This window comes from Diabrotica virgifera, chromosome 8, assembly GCF_917563875.1.
Source record: "Diabrotica virgifera virgifera chromosome 8, PGI_DIABVI_V3a".
NCBI classification, from domain to species: Eukaryota; Metazoa; Arthropoda; class Insecta; order Coleoptera; family Chrysomelidae; genus Diabrotica; species Diabrotica virgifera.
Window position 1 is genome coordinate 166272288 of NC_065450.1, and position 20115 is coordinate 166292402.

The following is a 20115-nucleotide window of genomic DNA, read 5'->3' on the forward strand; positions in this document are numbered from 1 at the left end:
AGTAGCTTGTACAGGAATACCAGGGAGGCATTAATTCGTCTAGATTCTAATGACACTACGTCCAAACCGCTACATAACTCATTATTGCTGATACCCCTCGTAGGATATATACCATTAATTTTATAAAACAAAAATTTTAAAAATTTACGCTGAACCCGTTCTATAATTTGGATGTGTACATCATAAAACGGTGACCAAATGATAGAGGCATATTCCAGTTTACAGCGTACAAAAGTGTAAAACAGTAATTTAATGGCCTTAGTATTAGTGAGATTTCGACTATTTCTAATTATAAATCCATAAGATTTAAGTGCTTCTCTAACCTTTACATTAACATGTTCAACAAAAGTGAGTTTGTGATCAAATATAACTCCAAGGTCTTTAATTTTAGTCAAACGTTCCAGTTCATTGCCATCAATAATATAATTATGGAACGATAATAATTTTTTTAAATCATATCTAATACAAAATTGAAAAATAACTCGCGTACAATCGAGAGCCACAAGTAGGTAATCCTTCAAAGAGCCGCATGTGGCTCGCGAGCCGCAGTTTGGCCACCCCTGCACTAGAATATCTCTTATTAAGCTTTTTAGAGGCACAGTATAAGTGTCATATATGATAGTGAAGTTACATACCACCTTAATTCACTAAAAAACTCAAAATTTTAGAAAATGTTACATACCTCCTTCTTCCACTTAGGTCTTCAATTTACAATTTAAGAATTTTTTAAATTTTAGACGTAATTCAAATTTCATGACAGTGATGACAGATGGTTTTTGCATGATGGCGGATTTCGATTTTTAATCGATAGTTATCATTATTGAATAATTACTAAATCGGTAAAGTTTTGATTTATTTTATATGAATATAATTGCAAAATACTACAGAATTTCACTTTTTGACATACATTTAATTAACAATGTCGTAAATGTTGTACAATATTTTTAATAATTAAACCAATACAGCCATCAACCACTTACATTCAATCTCGATTAATCGCGATAGGTAAAGTAAAATTCTTCTTTCAGTACAATAAAATGTTACTTTACTGCCGCAAATGAGGGCAAATGAGTACAATAATGAATGACTTTAGTGACGGTTGGCGATAAAATGATTTATTTCATTTTTTTGTTTCAGATGAGGTAGCTACTCCAAAAACTTCAGACGAAGTTCCACTTAGAACTGCGGTAAATTTGAACGATTGCGAAGTTTCAGTTATAGGATTTAGCAAGGGATGCGTCGTTTTAAATCAGTTTCTATATGAGTTTAATTATTATAAAAACTTAACAGATTCCAAAGATATAAAAATATTACCATTAATTAAACAAATGTACTGGTTAGATGGTGGTCACTCAGGTGGAAAAAATACATGGATCACCACCCGCTCTCTGCTTGAAACTTTAGCTACTATGGGTACGTTTTATTTTTTATTGATCTTTGTTTAAAGCTCGTCACGCACGGGGAGCTATACTATAATATACAGGGTGTCCTGAAAAGATTGGTCATAAATTATATCACAGATTCTGGGGTCAAAAATAGGTTGATTGAACCTCACACAATATGAAATGGTCATAAATTATACCACATATTCTGGGGTCAAAAATAGGTTGATTGAACCTAAATATACAATAGTGCACACAAAAAAAGTTACAGCCCTGAAGTTACAAAATGAAAATCGATTTTTTTTTCATATATCGAAAACTCTTAGAGATTTTTTATTGAAAATGGACATGTGGCATTCTTATAGCAGGAACATCTTAAAAAAAAAGAACAGTGAAATTTAGTACACCCCATAAATATTTTATGGGGTTTTGTTCCCTTAAACCTCCCCAAAACTTTTGTGTACGTTCCAATTAAATTATTATTGTGGTACCATTAGTTAAATTCAATATTTTTAAAAATTTTTCCCTCTTAGTATTTTTTTGATAAGCCAGTTTTTATCGAGTGCGGCTTCTTTTTTAATATGTTTACATAAAAATTTTATGGGGGTTTCGTTCCTTTAAACCCCCCAAATGTTTGTGTACGTTCCAATTAAAGTATTATTGCGGTACCATTAGTTAAACACCGTGCTTTTAAAACTTTAGTTCTCTTAGTACTTTTTCGATAAGGCATCTTTTATCGAGATGTGGCTTCTTGTTTAATATGGTTCAAAATATACCTAAAAAGGTAAATTATAAATAAATTTTCATATTATTACCAGGTCTCTATAATCGTACTTAACCATATAACAAATATGTGGTAAATTTGACAAACATTTAAAATATCTCGATAAAAACTGGCTTTTCAAAAAATTACTAAGAGGCAAAAAAGTTTTAAAAGCATTTAATTAATGGTACTACAATAATAATTTAATTGGAACGTACACAAAAGTTTGGGGAGCTTTAGGGGAACAAAACCCCCATAAAATTTTATGGGGTGCACAAATTTCACTACAATTTTTTTTAACATGTTCCTGCTATAAGAATGCTACATGTCCATTTTCAATAAAAAATCTCTATTAGTTTTCGATATATTGGAAAAAATCGATTTTAATTTTGTAACTTCAAAGGGTGATAACTAGACTTAGGCAAATATGCAAATTGCATATTATGCATAAAAGATGCAAACATATCCAATTTTGCATATTTTTATATAAATGTGTATAAAGGTCATATAATTTGAAATTTTGGTTGTATATATTTTTATAAATAGCTTGGAAATCTCAATATTTAATTTTGTTTTATAATCTATTGGTATTCAAATTTTTGGTATCGGAACTAATAAAAGATAGCGGCTTATACATAATTTTGTCACGTTTTGTCCTTGATACAAGGATTCCAAAGTTTGCCAGTTTATATCACTAGGTAAAAATTTTTAGTTTGACGGTCCTTTTCACTTTTGTTGTAAAATAAGCCGTGAACACCTGTGTTCAGTGTCATTCATAAAATAAAAATATAGTTTCGTTCTGAAAACTATTACCCAATTGTATTCCTCCAAATTATCATTGTTAGACAGTTCATTTTTAATAAAAAAATTTGAATCATTGTGTCAAAACGTTAAAAGAGATACATATTGGAAAGAAAACTTTCCAACAACCATGGAGAAAACAGTGGTGGTTACCAGGTTCTTTCTGAAGGGGTTCAAGTAGTAGCTTGGACATTTTCCGAACCACTTAATTAAGAGCCAACTATTATATGGTGAATTTAAAAAATGTTCCAGTTACATCAGTTGATGTTGAAAGAAGTTTTTCTATGTAATTACTCAGATAGAAGCCATATGTTTCTGTTAGAAAAAAAAACAGCATTTGACAATTTTGTTGTTACCACAATTCGGAATAATACCATTTATTTGTTAAAATACTTAATATTTAATTTATTACATAAGCTTAGTTTATAAAATACATACACATGTTAATTAGATATTTTAGATAAAGATATTTTAAATATTTTTGTAAATTAAAAATGTTGTAAATATTTTTTTATTACACGCATATTTTCTAGATAAACTTGCATATTTTTGGGCGAAATACTGCATATTTATGCGCGTATTTCATACCTTTTTATTTGCATATTTGCCTAATTCTAGCTATAACTTTTTTTATGTGCACATTTGTACTAAGGTGAGTCAGGTTCAATCATCCTATTTTTGACCCCAGAATCTGTGGTATAATTTATGACCAATCTATTGATGACACCCTGTATATTATAGCTAAATAGTGAAAAATAATATACAGGGTGTTTGGTAATGAATGGGCCGTAGCTTAGACTTCTGAGCTTGAAATAGGTCAGGTGAAAGTTGATAATAAGCGAAATACAGGGTGTCAAAGTTAAACTTTTATTTTATTTATTTTGAATATTTCCTGACAGACATGGGATGAAGTTTTCTCTACTGTTAGTACGTGGATGATGTTTTTGTGCGTTTACGAGAAGTCGTCTTACTTTCCGCTGATGACTGTGTATCCGTTTTGACCACTTTATAAAGATATATGGTATAAAAACATAACAGTGTTTACCAATATTTTTGTTGCAGATATCCAAGTCTACGTTCATGTTTCTCCATACCAGGTAGCAGATGAGCGGAGACCGTGGGTTAAAAACGAGGAAAAGAAGTTCACCGAAACACTTAAAAAACTAGGAGCCAATATTGAGCGAACGCTTCACTTCAGCAACTTACCTTCCAGCTTGCATGTTCACTTTAATATATTAAAAGAATTTTAGGCTTAAACTTTATGGATCTCATTTTTTCCTGTTTTTTTTTTTAAGTTTCTACCTCTCAGGAATAAGTAACGACGTTAATGCATTTTGAATTATCCCAGAGAATGGGAGTTCTCGCCAGTGGCGCGCACCCTATATGTGACACTATATAGGGTGAGGCAGATAACTGGCCTATTAGAAATATCTCGAGAACTAAAGGCAACAGAATCATGAAAATTGGAATAAAGGGGTTTTGAAGGATGATCTATTAAATGAAAATATTTTCATCTGTTTGCACCTTCCGGTTATACCGGAAGTTGCTTATAACTTCGTTTTTTTAAATGGGACACCCTGTATATTTTTACATTTTTTGATTCTCTTCGATGTCTTCTTTCTTAAAATATGAGGTTTTGTAATGTTATACAGGGTATTTTAAAAGATAATTACGTTTTTTTTATTAATTTCGTAACAACATTCACACCCTGTAGAATTGTAGTAGTTTGACATCTAAAACTCTACTTACGTTTAAATGATTTTTAATATACTCTACTATTGTTAAGAATCATTAGTATAGCTAAATTTTTAATTTTAGTATACAGGGTTCGTCGAAACTCAGAATTAGTATTTTCTGAGTTTTCTTAAATGGAACACCCTGTAGTTTTGTATTGTAATGAAATGATATTTTATAGTACTTTTTTACTTCTTAAGCATTCCCTATACCTAATTGCTTTAATTTGTGAGTTATTGGTGATTCAAGCTAAACATTAATTGCAACAAAAAATACGTAAAATTTTATTAGGTTGGCCGTGAAAATACTCAATCCCAAATAATTTTTCAGATATAAATACATAATAATCCAGACTGGTCCTTAAAATTACCAATAATGGTTTAGCTATCAAAATACCTACGTAGTTAAGATTGTTGGTGCGATTAACAATTAAGCACAAATTAAAGCAGTTAGGTATAAGGAATGCTTAAGAAATAAAAAAGTTCCATAAAATATCATTTTATTACAATACTAAAATACAGGGTTTCATTTCCATGTTACATGTTCCATTTAAGAAAACTCAGAACCCTGTATACTAAAATTAAAAATTTAGCTATACTAATGATTCTTAACAATAGTAGAGTATATTACAAATCATTTGAACGTAAGTAGAGTTTTAGATGTCGAACTACTACAATTCTACAGGGTGTTAATTTTGCTACGAAATTAATAAAAAAACGTAATTATCTTTTAAAATACCCTGTATAATATTACAAAACCTCATATTTTAAGAAAGAAGACATTGAAGAGAATACAAAAATGTAAAAATATACAGGGTGTCCCATTTAAAAAAAACGAAGTTATAAGCAACATCCGGTATAACCGGAAGTTGCAAAGAGATGAAAATATTTTCATTTAATAGATCATCCTTCAAAACCCCTTTATTCTAATTTTCATGATTCTGTTGCCTTTAGTTCTCGAGATATTTCTAATAGGCCCTTTATTTGCCTCACCCTGTATATACGCGAAGTTTTCGATTCTGTCGACCTGATTGAATTGAAAAATATGCCAAATCCCATCTTTAAGTTTAGGAAGAGAAAATTAAGAGAATAAAACAGAAGCAGCAGCACGACAACATACTTTCCGAAGTAGGTTCAGCAGTGGTACGACGAGAAAGAAAAAAATGCAGAACAACGGGGGTGGAAACGAAACAAAAATGGAGTAATTCCTGTTACGATGCTCCAACCCTCCGCTCCAGAATCGTTATTGAAACTTAATTTTTTGTAAGTGTAATAAAGGATGTCAGAAAAGCTGGATTAAAATGCTCGGTTATATGCACAAAATGTAGCGGCACTTGAAATAATTTGCAAATTATTTATTTGTTTATTTATTATTATACAATAAATTTGAGCAGGGGTCGCAAAACCCATATGCCCATTGGACTACAATGTTATTATACATGGTGAGTCATGAGGAACTGTACATACTCCTACCTCGTATAGAGGCTTCTATGGGGAATAACAAATGACCATTAAAAAGTGTCTGCTCCCTTGTTTAATAATATACAGGGCGAGTTTCGCATTTTGACAGAAATTTATATTCGTCATAATTTTTGAACGGTCAGATCGATGTGTCTCTTATTTTGGTCAATCGTTACACTATTACCACCTAATCAACTGATTTATTCAAACTAGAAAAAAATCAGGTCCGGCTTTAAAAAATTAGTCCGTTTGGGTCTTAGAAAAAATTTCACCCTGTATACGCTTTTTGAAAACTCTAATAAGAATTTTACAAATAAGACAAATAGGCAATTAAAATGCCATATTTATTTTTTTCCCCACACGATTACTTAATTTTTTATAAAAAAATCAAATTTGACTATGAATTAAAAGTTTGGTAAAGTAAACCATAGATTTAAAAAAATTACCTTTTATTACAAAAAGTAATTTTTTTAAGAAATATTTGATTTATCTTACCACCCAATCAACTGATTTATTCAAACTAGAAAAAAATCAGGTCCGGCTTTAAAAAATTAGTTCGTTTGGGTCTTAGAAAAAAATTCACCCTGTATACGCTTTTTGAAAACTCTAATAAGAATTTTACAAATTAGACAAATAGGCAAATAAATGGTATATTTATTATAGTGAACCATAGATTTAAAAAAATTTATTTTTATTACAAAAATTTTTTTTTTGAACAAATATTTAATTTATGTTACCATCCAATCAACTGATTTATTCAAACTAGAAAAAAATCAGGCCCGGATTTAAAAAATTATTTCGTTTTGGTCTATGTTTCTGTATACGCTTTTTGGAAACTCTAATAGGAATTTTACAAATTAGACAAATAGGCAATTAAAATGGCATATTAATTTTTTCCCCACACGATTACTTAATTTTTTATTAAAAAATCAAATTTGTCAAAATCGGAATTTTAACCAAAAAAATGAAAAAAAAAAGATGAAATCACGGTTTAACTCGCTACAACGTTCCATTTAAAAAAAATTTTTCTGAAATTTTTACAGCACATATCTCTTACCATTGTGAAGACTATGACAATTGTTGTAGACTTTCAGTCTTCTTCTCGTAAAAGTTCTGAATTTAAAAAAATAAAAGGTGCAGATTCGTGAATTGCAAAGTTAAATCGCAAAAATTAAGTGAAAAAATTTAAAATTTATCTATTTGATCACGTCTATGTTAAACTATAGAGTCCAAAGAGAACTGTTATGGGGAGTTTTAGATCTAGACGTGTTATAGAAAAAAAAAATGGTGAAACTTTTAATTTTAAGAAAAACGTTGTTTAATTTTTTTTATTTTTATGGTAAAATTGCGATTTTGACAAATTTGATTTTTTAATAAAAAATTAAGTAATCGTGTGGGGAACAAAATAAAAATGCCATTTTAATTGCCTATTTGTCTAATTTGTAAAATTCATATTAGAGTTTTCAAAAAGCGTATATAGGGTGAACTTTTTTCTAAGACCCAAACGAACTAATTTTTTAAAACCAGACCTGACTTTTTTCTAGTTTAAATAAATCAGTTGATTGGGTGGTAACATAAATCAAATATTTGTTTAAAAAAATTAATTTTTGTAATAAAAGTTAATTTTCTTTTAAATCTGTGGTTCACTTTACCAAATTTTTAATTCATAGTCAAATTTGATTTTTTTATAAAAAATTAAGTAATCGTGTGGGGAAAAAATAAATATGTCATTTTAATTGCCTATTTGTCTAATTTGTAAAATTAATATCAGAGTTTTCAAAAAGCGTACACAGGGTGAAATTTTTTCTAAGACCCAAACGAACTAATTTTTTAAAGCCGGACCTGATTTTTTTCTAGTTTGAATAAATCAGTTGATTAGGTGGTAATACTGTAACGATTGACCAAAATAAGAGACACATCGATCTGACCGTTCAAAAATTATGACGAATATAAATTTCTGTCAAAATGCGAAACTCGCCCTGTATATTATTAAACAATAGGAGCAGACACTTTTATTCCCCATAGGGGCCTCTATACGAGGTAGGAGTATGTACAGTTCCTCATGACTCACCCTTTATAGTATGCATGAAATGTTCAATTAAATGGTTACATTAAAATAAATATATATTATGCAAACTAACTAACTAAATAAATATAACTAAATATACAAAAACATAGGTAGCAAGTGTTTCAGTGTTTGGTACAAATTAAATGTTCAATTATGGAACAAGTGGTCATCCAGTTTCTTTTTGAAAACATTGACAGATGGAGCATCTATAATCTCAGCCGGAAGGCTATTCCATGTCGAGAACACTCGATTGCAGAGAAAAAAAAATGTCTAGTTGTCGTTTCTTTTTAAACTTAAGTTTGTGGCCATGAAGACGATTGTCATTGTCTAGTATAAACATTCCTCTCATATTTCCGAAGTTGTATTGTACTATTCGAAACGTAATAATTAAATCTCCTCGAACTCGTCGTTGTTCAAATGTAGTGAGATTAGCCATATTCAGTCTTTCTGTATACGCAGGTCTTGAGCGACCAAATGACATCCTAGTGCATTGCCGCTGTACGTTTTCGAGAATATTACGATCGCGCACTAATACATGACACTTTCGCAAACGTTTTATTTAGTAGATATAATTTACCGTTAGCTTTTTTAGAAATATGCAAATTATGTTCCGACTAACTTAGATTATTATTAATTATAACACCTAGATCATTATGTAATTTCACTGTTTTTAACACGCGCTTATTAATAGAGAAATGAAATCAAAAACTAAGAGGCGTGTGATGAGTCTGATAGTCACATCGCAGATGATGCGGACAAAATTTCGGTCTGCGATGTCTCGATCGATGCTCAGGACGAAGTCGGTAACACCTGGTCCATCAAGAACAGCAAAGCGAAGGAGGTTGCGCTAAATTTCTAAATCTCCACCAGGTAGAGGTAGAATCCTCTTTCAAGTGATGCAGGAACTACATCTCAAACACTTATCTAGTTACACACCTACTTACTGGCCCACTGACCCTAGTAGACTTCCGGACTGTCTTGACGTCTTTGTAAGCAAAGGTTTTAGAGAAGGCTATCTAAATATTGTATCAAATTATGAAATTGCTTCAGACAATACCCCCGTAATAGCCACGTTACATTCAAGATTTGTTGAGAAGGAACGTCCAGCAAAACTGCACAATCATAAAACCGACTGGAATGAGTCCAGGGAAGAAATACATCAAAAAATAAACCTTAATATTTCTCTAAAAACAAAAGATGAACTTGAATTGGCAGTATACGAATTTATTACACTTCTCCAAGAAGCTGCCTGGAATGCCACTCCAGAATGTAAAGATACGCAGAATAAAAGAAACAATCCTATTAATATAAGAAACCAAATTAAAGAGAAGAGGAGACTAAGACAGATATGGCAAAACACAAGGCAGCATCAAGACAAAATAAACTACAATAGAGCCACAAGACAGCTGAAAAATACAATACTACAGCACAAAAACTCCTACATCGAAAATTCTCTTCAAAATTTAACACCAACAGCAGATACCGATTATTCACTTTCGAAGGCCACCAGGAAATTAAAACAACCCAGTAAACACATACCAGCATTAAGAAATCCAGATGGCTCATGGTCGAGAACAGATCAAGAAAAAGCAGAGGCATTTGGAAAATATCTTGACGAAGTTTTTCAACCTCTACCCTCTGTCAGTGCTTAAGAAGATGAGGCTATCTATGAAAGTTTAGCAACAATCCAACAGCCAAGTGAGCAAATTAAACCAGTAACAAAAAGAGATGTAAAAAATACTATTCAATATAAATTAAAAACCAAAAAAGCTCCTGGCTATGACCTTATAACAGGAACTATCTTAAAAGAGTTACCAGATAAAGGTGTAGTTATGATAACACAATTATTCAACGCCACACTAAGGCTCAAAATTGTACCAACGCAATGGAAAATTGCTGATATAATAATGATCCATGAAAATGGGAAACCACCTCACGAACATACCTCTTATCGTTCTATTAGTCTCATACCGGTACTAGCTAAACTATTTGAGAAGCTATTAGCGACCAGGCTTATGAAGATAATAACTGATAATAATCTTTTTTCGGATCACCCGTTTGGTTTCAGAGAGAAGCATTCAACAACAGAACAAGTTCATAGAGTCGTTGATATAGTTAATAAAACTTTTGAAGAAAAAAATACTGTTCTGCACTTTTTTTGACGTCAGTCAGGCTTTTGATAAAGTCTGGCATGAAGGGTTGCTCTTCAAAATAAAAATCAACGTTCCTGATTCAATGTTTACTATACTAAAATCATATTTAGAAGAAAGATACTATCGTGGCAAGCATGAAGCAGATACATCAACAATCTACCCTATACGATCTGGAGTCCCTCAAAGTAGTGTTCTGGGTCCTATATTATATTTGATATTTACACACGACATATCAACAAACGAAAATGTAACGGCTACAACATTCGCAGACGACACAGCTATGTTAGTCACAGATGAAAATCCCGCAACAGCTACCGAATCTCTTCAAAGGCATATTAGGAACATTGAAAAGTGGACAAAGAAATGGCGTATAAAGATCAATGAATCAAAATCGCAACATATCATATTTACAAAATATCCTAGGCGTAACCAGGATGATCCTAAGGGGGGGGGGGGTTACAACTACTGGAAGGTCTCTGAGGGCTATGGTTTTAAGCGTATAGAGCTCAAAGTACATCCCAATGGGGGTGGGGGTTATAACCCCCCCTGGTGACGCCTATGCAAAATATCGCCTAATATAGAAATAAATAACAAAGCAATTCCACAAGCTGAAAGCGTTAAATACCTTTAATATGCACCTGGACAAAACTTTGACAAGGAGAACACATATGGAAAAAGCGCCAACAGTTAAATTTAAAATTTCGTAAACATACTGGACAGAACATCGAAGTTGTCTATACGTAACAAACTGTTGGTATACAATACAATACTCAAACCGGTCTGGACCTATGGGATCCAGCTATGGGGTACAGCAGCAAAATCCAACATAGCCACAATGAAAAGATTACAATCCAAAGTGTTACGCTCTATAACAGATTCCCCATGGTTCGTGTCAAACAAAGACATTTATTGTGATCTAGAAGTAGGTACCTACGATCAGTGAAGTGATAGTTCAGTGCAGTGTACGGTACATAAAACGTCTAGAAAGCCATCCAAATGCCCTGGCAATAAACTTGCTTGATATAGTCAAGAAACTCACAGACTAAAACGTAAAAATCCACTGGGTTATAAAACTAAATGAGTTTTATAACACACCGTAATTGTGTTTATATTTTATGTATTGTTTGTAAATGTAAAATGTATGTTTGTATGTAGCATATTATCGGAATGTCATGTTTGTTCCATACTAGAGGTCCAATTGGACTGACCTCTCTAACGTCAATTTTTTTTACTTCAAATCCCAAAGACGTTTATTGTTAGAATTTTTATAACTAACAGATTGCTGCATAAACGTTCCAAAAAAAAATTTCTAAATAAATGCACAATATGTGGATTAGGCCTACAGGGGAAACCACAATAAAAAACGCACCGCTTACTCTACCTCCAGTTGGTGTAGAAATCAGATTTCTTTTCAAAACGTTTATTGAAATGTACCTACTTTGCGGCGCTCGTACGCCAAAAACAATCGATTTTGTGAAAAAAATTATAAAATAAATTGTACAAATTTTTATCTAGTTTAGTTATCTACATAAATGTTTTTTTCGTAAAATGCGTCGGAAACGAGATATGTATTCTCAAAATACTGTTATTAGGCGCGGCGGAGATACGAGGTAGCAAAGTTGAAATTTGAAAAGAGCATACCGAAATCCATAAAACTATGGTTTGTTTTTAAACTAGGAGGAGTAAACTAAAAAGACAGATTCACACCCAAGAAAGTCACTAGAAAAATCACCCAAATACATCTTTTTTGGTTGATCATATCGGCCTTCGACGGTAATCCATACGTATTATATTAAAGTAGTTCTAAAGTAGCTAAAGAGTTCTAAAAACAACTGCTTTTTATATAAAAGTAGACAATTAACCTGTGAAATGGCAGTTGTGTCAAAATTTCGTAAATGTCATTAGTGTTAAAATTTTATAACAGTGGAGTAAACTTGCCTGAGGTTGGACCAATTAGAAACAAGCATTGCGGCGCGGTAAATTTGAATTACTCTTTTTGGTTTTAAAAACAGACCGTACCAATTTTAAAAACTCCCTGATAACTTTCTAGGTAAAACTACCAAATGGTTCGACTATATATTGATTTAGAAAAAGACTAAACCTATTTATTTTTTACAAATTCCTTAACATCTAGGATCCTAGAGTTATCCTTGTCTCTTGTAACGTGACGCCCTTCTATTTAATTCAATTTTTTTTGTAATCTAGTTCCCTGTATGGCTTGTGTCCTTCAAAACACCTGAGAGCTGGTAGCATTTTAGATGTCTTTAAATCTCGATTCCTTCGTTTAATTTAAATTTAAAGGCAGAACATCCACTGGGTTTATTATTACGTTACCCAAGATGGCGCCCAACCTCTGGGCTCACTTCCTGCCCTTCCTACCCATCCAAGGTTTATTGTATGTGCCAGTTGTTATATGTTCCATTTAGCCACAAACAAAGGAGATACCTTATCTGACTGCTAATAATCTTCTAAATGCTGGGAAGATTATTCTATAATTTTACAGGGTGATCAATTAAAACTCAAAATATTTTAAAGAAATATATTTTTATCATTTTGTATAAAAGGTCTTTTATTTCTATTTCAATTTGTCTACATGGCAAATGTGTGATCCGACAGATCACTACAGCTGTCGAGACTTAAAACTAATAAAAACAAGTCAATCTTTTCTATATATATTTTCTGTAACTCTAAGAATGGGACAAACAGTTATATGAGTATAATAATTGGTTGATATATATTTTTTTCCATTTCTGCAACTGATTTTTAGGATGTTTTAATTGGTAATCTATTGATACATTCAGCGATGGTATAAATATAATGGCCAGTCAGTTGAACATGGACATAAGTAAGCCGAAGAACCAATGCACCATACTATTGGCAAATAAACAGGTACCGAGAGTGTCAAAGTTGTATCTGAGATGTACATTGAACGAAGAATGGGATAATTCTTAGGAAATAAAATGCCGAATCGAATGGGCTATTGCCGTATTTAAAAAAGTAATGAATTTATGTAGCGAAGCAAGCTTATAACTCAAAAGACGCCTAGTTTGATGTTATATTTACTCTGGTCTATCTATATTTACGGAATAGAGGCGTGGATTATTTCGAAAGCCATGGAGCGAAGAACACACTCATTCGAAATGTGGCTATATCGACGAATTCTCAAAATGACATGGACCGCAAGAGATGTCAACTAAGATGAAGTACTCAAATTGTCAGCCTGACCCACTGATAACAGTAAAATTTCGAAAACTACAATATTTTGTATACATTTACAAAACGAAGAAAAAATATTGGTTAGTGAAGGTAAAGATTGAGGGTAAGAGAGGTCCAGGGAAAAGAATTTCTTGACTTACAAACTTGCGCAAGTGGTTTGCAGCAACATCAACCGAGCTATTCCGCGTTATTGCCAAACCAAGTTCGTAATATATAGCTACTGGCCAACATTGTTGAGACACACTGTGTAGATAATATTAGCGAATTGAATTTCTTATTTTTACGATCTAAAGTTCCCATCCGTGTATTTGTAAGCTTTCATAGAAGTGGAACTTTTGACCTATTATCAACCTCAACTTGGTTAAATTCAAATAAATAGTAAGATACAAGTCTCTCAAATTAGCTAGTCCAGTAAAATGCATTTAGCCAGACACAATAAGACGTTAATATCTACATGCCAGCATAATATTAGACCCATAAGATGAATCGCATAAAGAACGCGGGGGTCGCGTTGCCGGCACATAAACAAAGCTTGTGAAAACGAATATGTTGTCAAAACGGGAACTGGGTTGTTGGCAGTCAATAGACGTTAATATCTATATGCCAGCATAAACTGCTCGTCAAAAGTTAGGGATATAGAAAATTTTGCTGAATTTTTGTAGTAGATTTTTTCGTGAACAGATTAACGGATTCCGCTAATTTTTTTTATTATTTTAGACTTTTCTTGAGTATTTACACAGTTATGCAAATGTTTACTCCAACTTTTTTTGTACTTATACCGGGTGGAATAAAAGAAATGTTTTTCTTATGTTAAGTTTGAGAGGCCCTGTAGGGAGGACGAGGTACAAATGGGAGGATATATCGAAATCGTATTGTAGTCTTATGTATTGTGAACATTTTGTTTTTTGAATGTCCTTGATATCTTTAGCAATAAAAAAAAATAGACGGTTTTGTAATTTAACATGTGTTTTAACCGAAACAAAAGTTTGAGACACCTTGTAGGGAGAAAAAGGCACAAAGGTGAGTATACCTGGATATTTTGTTGTAGTCTAATATTTTGTGAATATTTTATTTTTTAAATTTCTATGATATCTTTAATAACAAAGAAACTAGACGATATTACTCTTTAATATGTGTTTTAACTGACGACATGCGTCACATCACACATGTGAAACATAGAAAAACATATTAAAGAGTAATACCGTCTAGTTTCTTTGTTATAAAGATATCAGAGAAATTAAAAAAATAAATATTCAAAAAATATGAGACTACAACATAATATCGGGGTATACTCACCTTTGTGTCTTTTTCTTCCTATAAGGTGTCTCAAACTTTTGTTTCGGTTAAAACACATGTTAAATTACAAAACCGTCTATTTTTTTTTGTTTCTAAAGATATCACGGACATTCAAACAACAGCATATTCACAAAACATAAGACTACAATATTATTCTGATGTATACTCACATTTGTACCTCGTTCTCCCTACAGGGTGTCTCAAAGTTAACACAAGAAAAACATATTTTTTTCTTCCACCAGGTATAAGTACAAAAAATAAGTTTGAGTAAACCTTTGTACAACTATGTAAATACTAAAGAAAAGGCTAAAATAAAAAAAAATAGCGGAATCCGTCTGTTCGCGAAGAAATCAACTATGAAAATCAGCAGAATTTTCTATATCCCTAACTTTTGACGAGCAGTTTATTAGACCCACAAGATGAATCAAATGAAAAACGCGGGAGTCGCGTTGCTGGCAGTCAATAGACATTAACATCTATATACCAGCATAATATTAGACCCATAAGATGAATCCTATGAACGCGGGAGCCGCGTTGTCGGCACATAAACAAAGTTACTCAAAACGCGGGAGCCACGTTGCTGGCAGTCAATAGGTAAAGTAGACATACTCATTCCGCGCGTGACTATGACGCCATCTACCTCCTTACATTTAGTCAAATTAATCATTTGATAAAACTTACAGCAGGAGAACAATTTGTATGGTAGCGTTGCCACCAATTTAATACATCTTTAAACTAACTTATACAGGTCCATAGGTGTTTGGTAACGAATGGGCCATAGCTTAACCTTTGATTCCTGAGGTTAAAATAGGTCGATTTAACCTAACTTATTTTAGGACGAAAGTTCACAATAACCGAAATATAGGGTGGCAAAGTTAAACTTTTATTTTATTTATTCTTGAATATTTGGAATATTTTACTTGGTGTTGTAATAACAACACCAAATTTGGTAGGCGGGGATTTTCTGGGACGAGAAATCTAAATTCGCCACCAAAAATGATGTATTACCCAGAGGACGCCATATACGTCTTTCAGCGGTCATTTAATAAGTTCAATTTTTTGTATGCCTCTATATACTTTTTGAATCGAAACTTTTATTCTCTTAATATTTTTACTTAAAAAAGATATACTACATTCATCTCGCTAAACTCAAGCATTTTCGAAATAAACGCAATTTAAATCTGCGATGCAACATAATTTCTGGCATATTATTGTTGCTACACCTGAAAAAATAAACTTGAAACCATAATAATTGTGCAAGTACTCATATTTATGTCGGTGCATCGCAGATTCCATTTGAAGGAATTTGCGATACATTTTTGGAAATTATTATGGTTTTAAGTTTATTTTTCGGGTGTAACTACAATGATAATTATTTTGCATCACCGATTTAAAATGCGTTTATCTCAAAAACGGTCGAGTTTAGCGAGATGAATGTATACTTTTTTAAGTAAAAATAATAGGAGAATAAAAGTTTTGATGCAGAAACTATGTAGAGTGGGTAATAAAAAAATTGAACGTATTAAATGAGCACGTGAAAGACCTATGTGGCGCCCTCTGGGTAATACATGATTTTTGGTGGCGAATTTAGATTCCTCGTCCCAAAAAACCCCTGCTTACCAAATTTCGTGTTGTTATCCTATGCCTGTCCGGAAATATTCAAGAATAAATAAGATAAAAGTTTAACTTTGACAACCTGTATTTATGTTATTATGCATTTTCGTACTAAAGTAAGTTAGCTTAAATCGACCTAAACTTACGTGCATAGAAATCGGCCCACTTAAAAATTTGGTCATTTTTGATATCTCATATTTTCTAAATCTGTTGGCCGATTTAAATGATTTTTTGAATATGCTATAGCCTGATTCTTTAGCAATACCACTGTAATAATATTGTTGCTAAACAGGTAAATTTTCATTGTATACCGGGTGTACTAATCAAACTGTGTTTTTTCCTCAAAGTTCGCATCTCCCTGTGAAATATTCTAGCATTTATAAAATACTAAAACTAAAATCCAACTATAGCCTCAAGTTTTCTTAACATTCTGTTTTTTGGTTCATTCGTTTATGTTGGATAATAAAAAAGTTAGGTACTTTAACAACTAGACATGTTCTTCATCAATACACGGTATTTCTAAATAAGTGCGACAAACTTTAAGGGGTAATTATAAATTAATTATTAATTAAGGGTAAACGTATGTTCGCAAATGTTTCGTTTCCAAGATATGGGATATTGAATTTCTTCGTAAAAACTGACGATTTATTTATTGCTTTAAAACTAGTTGAGATATGCAAATTAAATTTGGTAGCTTTTAAGAGATAGTTATAGGTCTGGATCCCGCGTATGAAAAAAAAAGTTGATTAATAGCAAGCTGAAAAATTGTTAATACAGTATTTCTCATGATCATTTTTCAGTGCGTAACAAATGATAGGAAAAAGGGTAAGTCCGTGATAATACACATTTATGACATTTATTCTAACATGACATTTTAGTTAAATCTGACAGTTGTCACATTTTATTTTCAATTTGGAATAAAAACAAATCAAAAGTGTTTCTTGCATTTATAAAATGGTATTTTCTTTGATTTGTATAGTCTTATAAATTATACAGATTATATTTGTAATATTATTATCTAATTAAAAAAAATTATTTTTTTATTATGGCGCCATCTATCGACAACTAGAATAACTAGAATAAATGTTATAAAAATGTCACCGACGAAATGTAATCACCGACGTGCCTTTTTTTCTGTCACATACAATTTAATGCGTTAGAAAGAAATCGAAAAACTGTGACGCACTGAAAGATGATCATGAGAAATACTGTAGCTTAAGGGTGTCTAGTCGGACACATTTTGATATATGGGAACAGTGGAACAGGGGAGGTTTTAATTGTGGAACAGGTTAAAAATTTGGAACGGTCAGACCACGAAAACGGCACACGTATTTTGTCCGACAGAACAGACTTAAATTCTCCGAACAGAGATTAAACTCTCATGCAAAAATCAGACTGCTATTTATCACCAAATGGGCGTTTTAATGAGTGGAACATGTAGAATATGTCAAATGACAGAAATTATGACAGGTGATAAATAGCAGTCTGATTTTTGCATGAGAGTTTAATCTCTGTTCGGAGAGTTTAAGTCTGTTCTGTCGGACAAAATAAATGTGCCGTTTTCGTGGTCTGACCGTTCCAAATTTTAAACCTGTTCCACAATTAAAACTGCCCCTGTTCCAGTGTTCCCATATATCAAAGTTTATCCGACTAGACACCCTTAAGCTATTAACAAATTTTCAGCTTGCTATTAATCAACTTTTTTTTCATACGCGGGATCCAGACCTACTATTGCGGATTAATTGACATATAATTAAGAATTTAATATTCACCATGGGCGTACATGTGGGTAATATGATCGGGCATATTACCGGTATGCGCGCCAATGGTGAATATTAAATTCTTAATTTTATGTCAAAAAATCCGCAATAACTATCTCTTAAAACCTACAAATTTCATTTGCATATCTCAACTGGTTGTAAAGCAATAAATAAATCGTCAGTTTGTAAGAAAAATTCAACATCCCGTATCTCGGAAACGAAACATTTGCGGACAAGCGTCTATCAAGCCAATTGTCATTATTTTTTCACGCAGAATTACCCCTTAAAGTTTGTCGCACTCATTTAGAAACACCGTGTATTGATGAAGAACATGTCTAGTTGTTAAAGTACTTAACTTTTTTATTATCCAACATAAACGAATGAATAAAAAACAGAGTGTTAAGAAAATCTGAGGCTATAGTTGGGTTTTAATTTCAGTATTTTATATATGCTAGAATATTCCACAGGGTGATGCGAACTTTAAGAAAAAAACACAGTTTGATTGGTACACCCGGTATACAATGAAAATTTACCTGTTTAGCAACAATATTATTACAGTGGTATTGTTAAATAATCATGCTATAACATGTTCAAGAAATCACTTAAATCGACCAACAGGTTTCGGAAATACGATTCATCAAAAATGACCAAATTTTTAAAGTGGGCCGACTTCTATGCACGTAAGTTTATTTTAACCTCAGGAATCTGAGGTTAAGCTATGGCCCATTCGTTACCAAACACCCTATATACAGGGTAGGGTCCGCCAGTGAAATGAGAAGATTTGAGATGGGTTTGCAGTTCGCGATGAAGTCGTGGGGAAGCGGAAGAAAGCCGACAGCCTGCCAGGACCTGATTGGCTTACCATTTAGTTTACATACAAAGGACCATTGTACGAGAGAGAGCCATTACAATTGAATAAAAATAAGAAAACGATATAAAATTAGTGACTTTTTGGTGCTAAAGTTTGTCTCTACTCCAGTCGTCAGACGAAAATGCCACAGAATCTCTAAAAATCATACAAACAAGCTGAATTTTGCTAAGGATGTCGATTATGGGACCACAAAAAAGTTTGCCATGTCTATCCCCGGGATTCTCACTAAAAATCCCATCATAGGTAAAACCACATCGATTTACTAAGAATCTGTACGCAGTAGAGAAAAATATTTCTAACAAGAAATGTAGCCGAGATAATTTTGAACAAAAATGTTTATTTGCATTTTTTGTGTAGAATGAACTGTTCTCTGAAATATGACGCTTGAAGCGATCGCGGCGCTTTTGAATGTCAGTTACGCGCGCGTAGTTATTTTATTTCACCTATAACATAAAATCTTGGAGTTTTGGTACATAACAAACATGAGGCATTTGAAATATGCTTAAAGAACGCTGAACTTAAACTTTTTCATTACAAACTATTTCGAATGTTTAAAACTGCTTCTTTTAGATTGCAAATGTATGTTTTTCGAAACTACACAACTTCAGATTCCACTCAATGATGTCTTCGTGAAAGCATTTCCCGTGACGTGAGATCGTTTGTAGTGAGTTAAATTAGGGGTTTTTAGGAATATTTCAAATGTCTTATGGAAGGGGGGGGGGGCTTATCCCCAAGCGGGGACTTTTGTAGTTACTCGAGCGCGTCAGATTATTACATGGGGAGAAACCTTGTACCCTGAAAATGTACCTCTACCATACATTGGCCTTAATGCAGGGGAGTTCGTAAAGGGGAGACCGAAAAAAAGATCTATCCTTAAAAAAACTCGAAATCGTCAGATTAAGATAAGGTAAGTTAAACATGCAAAACAGTGTATATTTAAAAAATCTGACGATTCGGGGCGTAAAGAAATAGGGCTTTTCATTCACAGTCATTTGTT

The 20115-nt window shown here is 32.5% G+C and overlaps 1 protein-coding gene across 2 annotated transcripts in view; it reads left to right on the forward strand.

The window, feature by feature from the left end:
• LOC126890667 (mitochondrial protein C2orf69) overlaps positions 1–4203 on the forward strand; it is a 70417-nt gene extending 66214 nt beyond the window's left edge. For both annotated transcript variants that reach the window (XM_050659788.1, XM_050659790.1), the window contains exons 5-6: positions 1138–1413; positions 4009–4203. In XM_050659788.1, coding sequence (XP_050515745.1) covers positions 1138–1413; positions 4009–4196 — 464 coding nt within the window. In that variant the 3' untranslated portion in view covers positions 4197–4203. The remainder of the gene's footprint in view (positions 1–1137; positions 1414–4008) is intronic.
• Positions 4204–20115: the final 15912 nt, after the last annotated feature.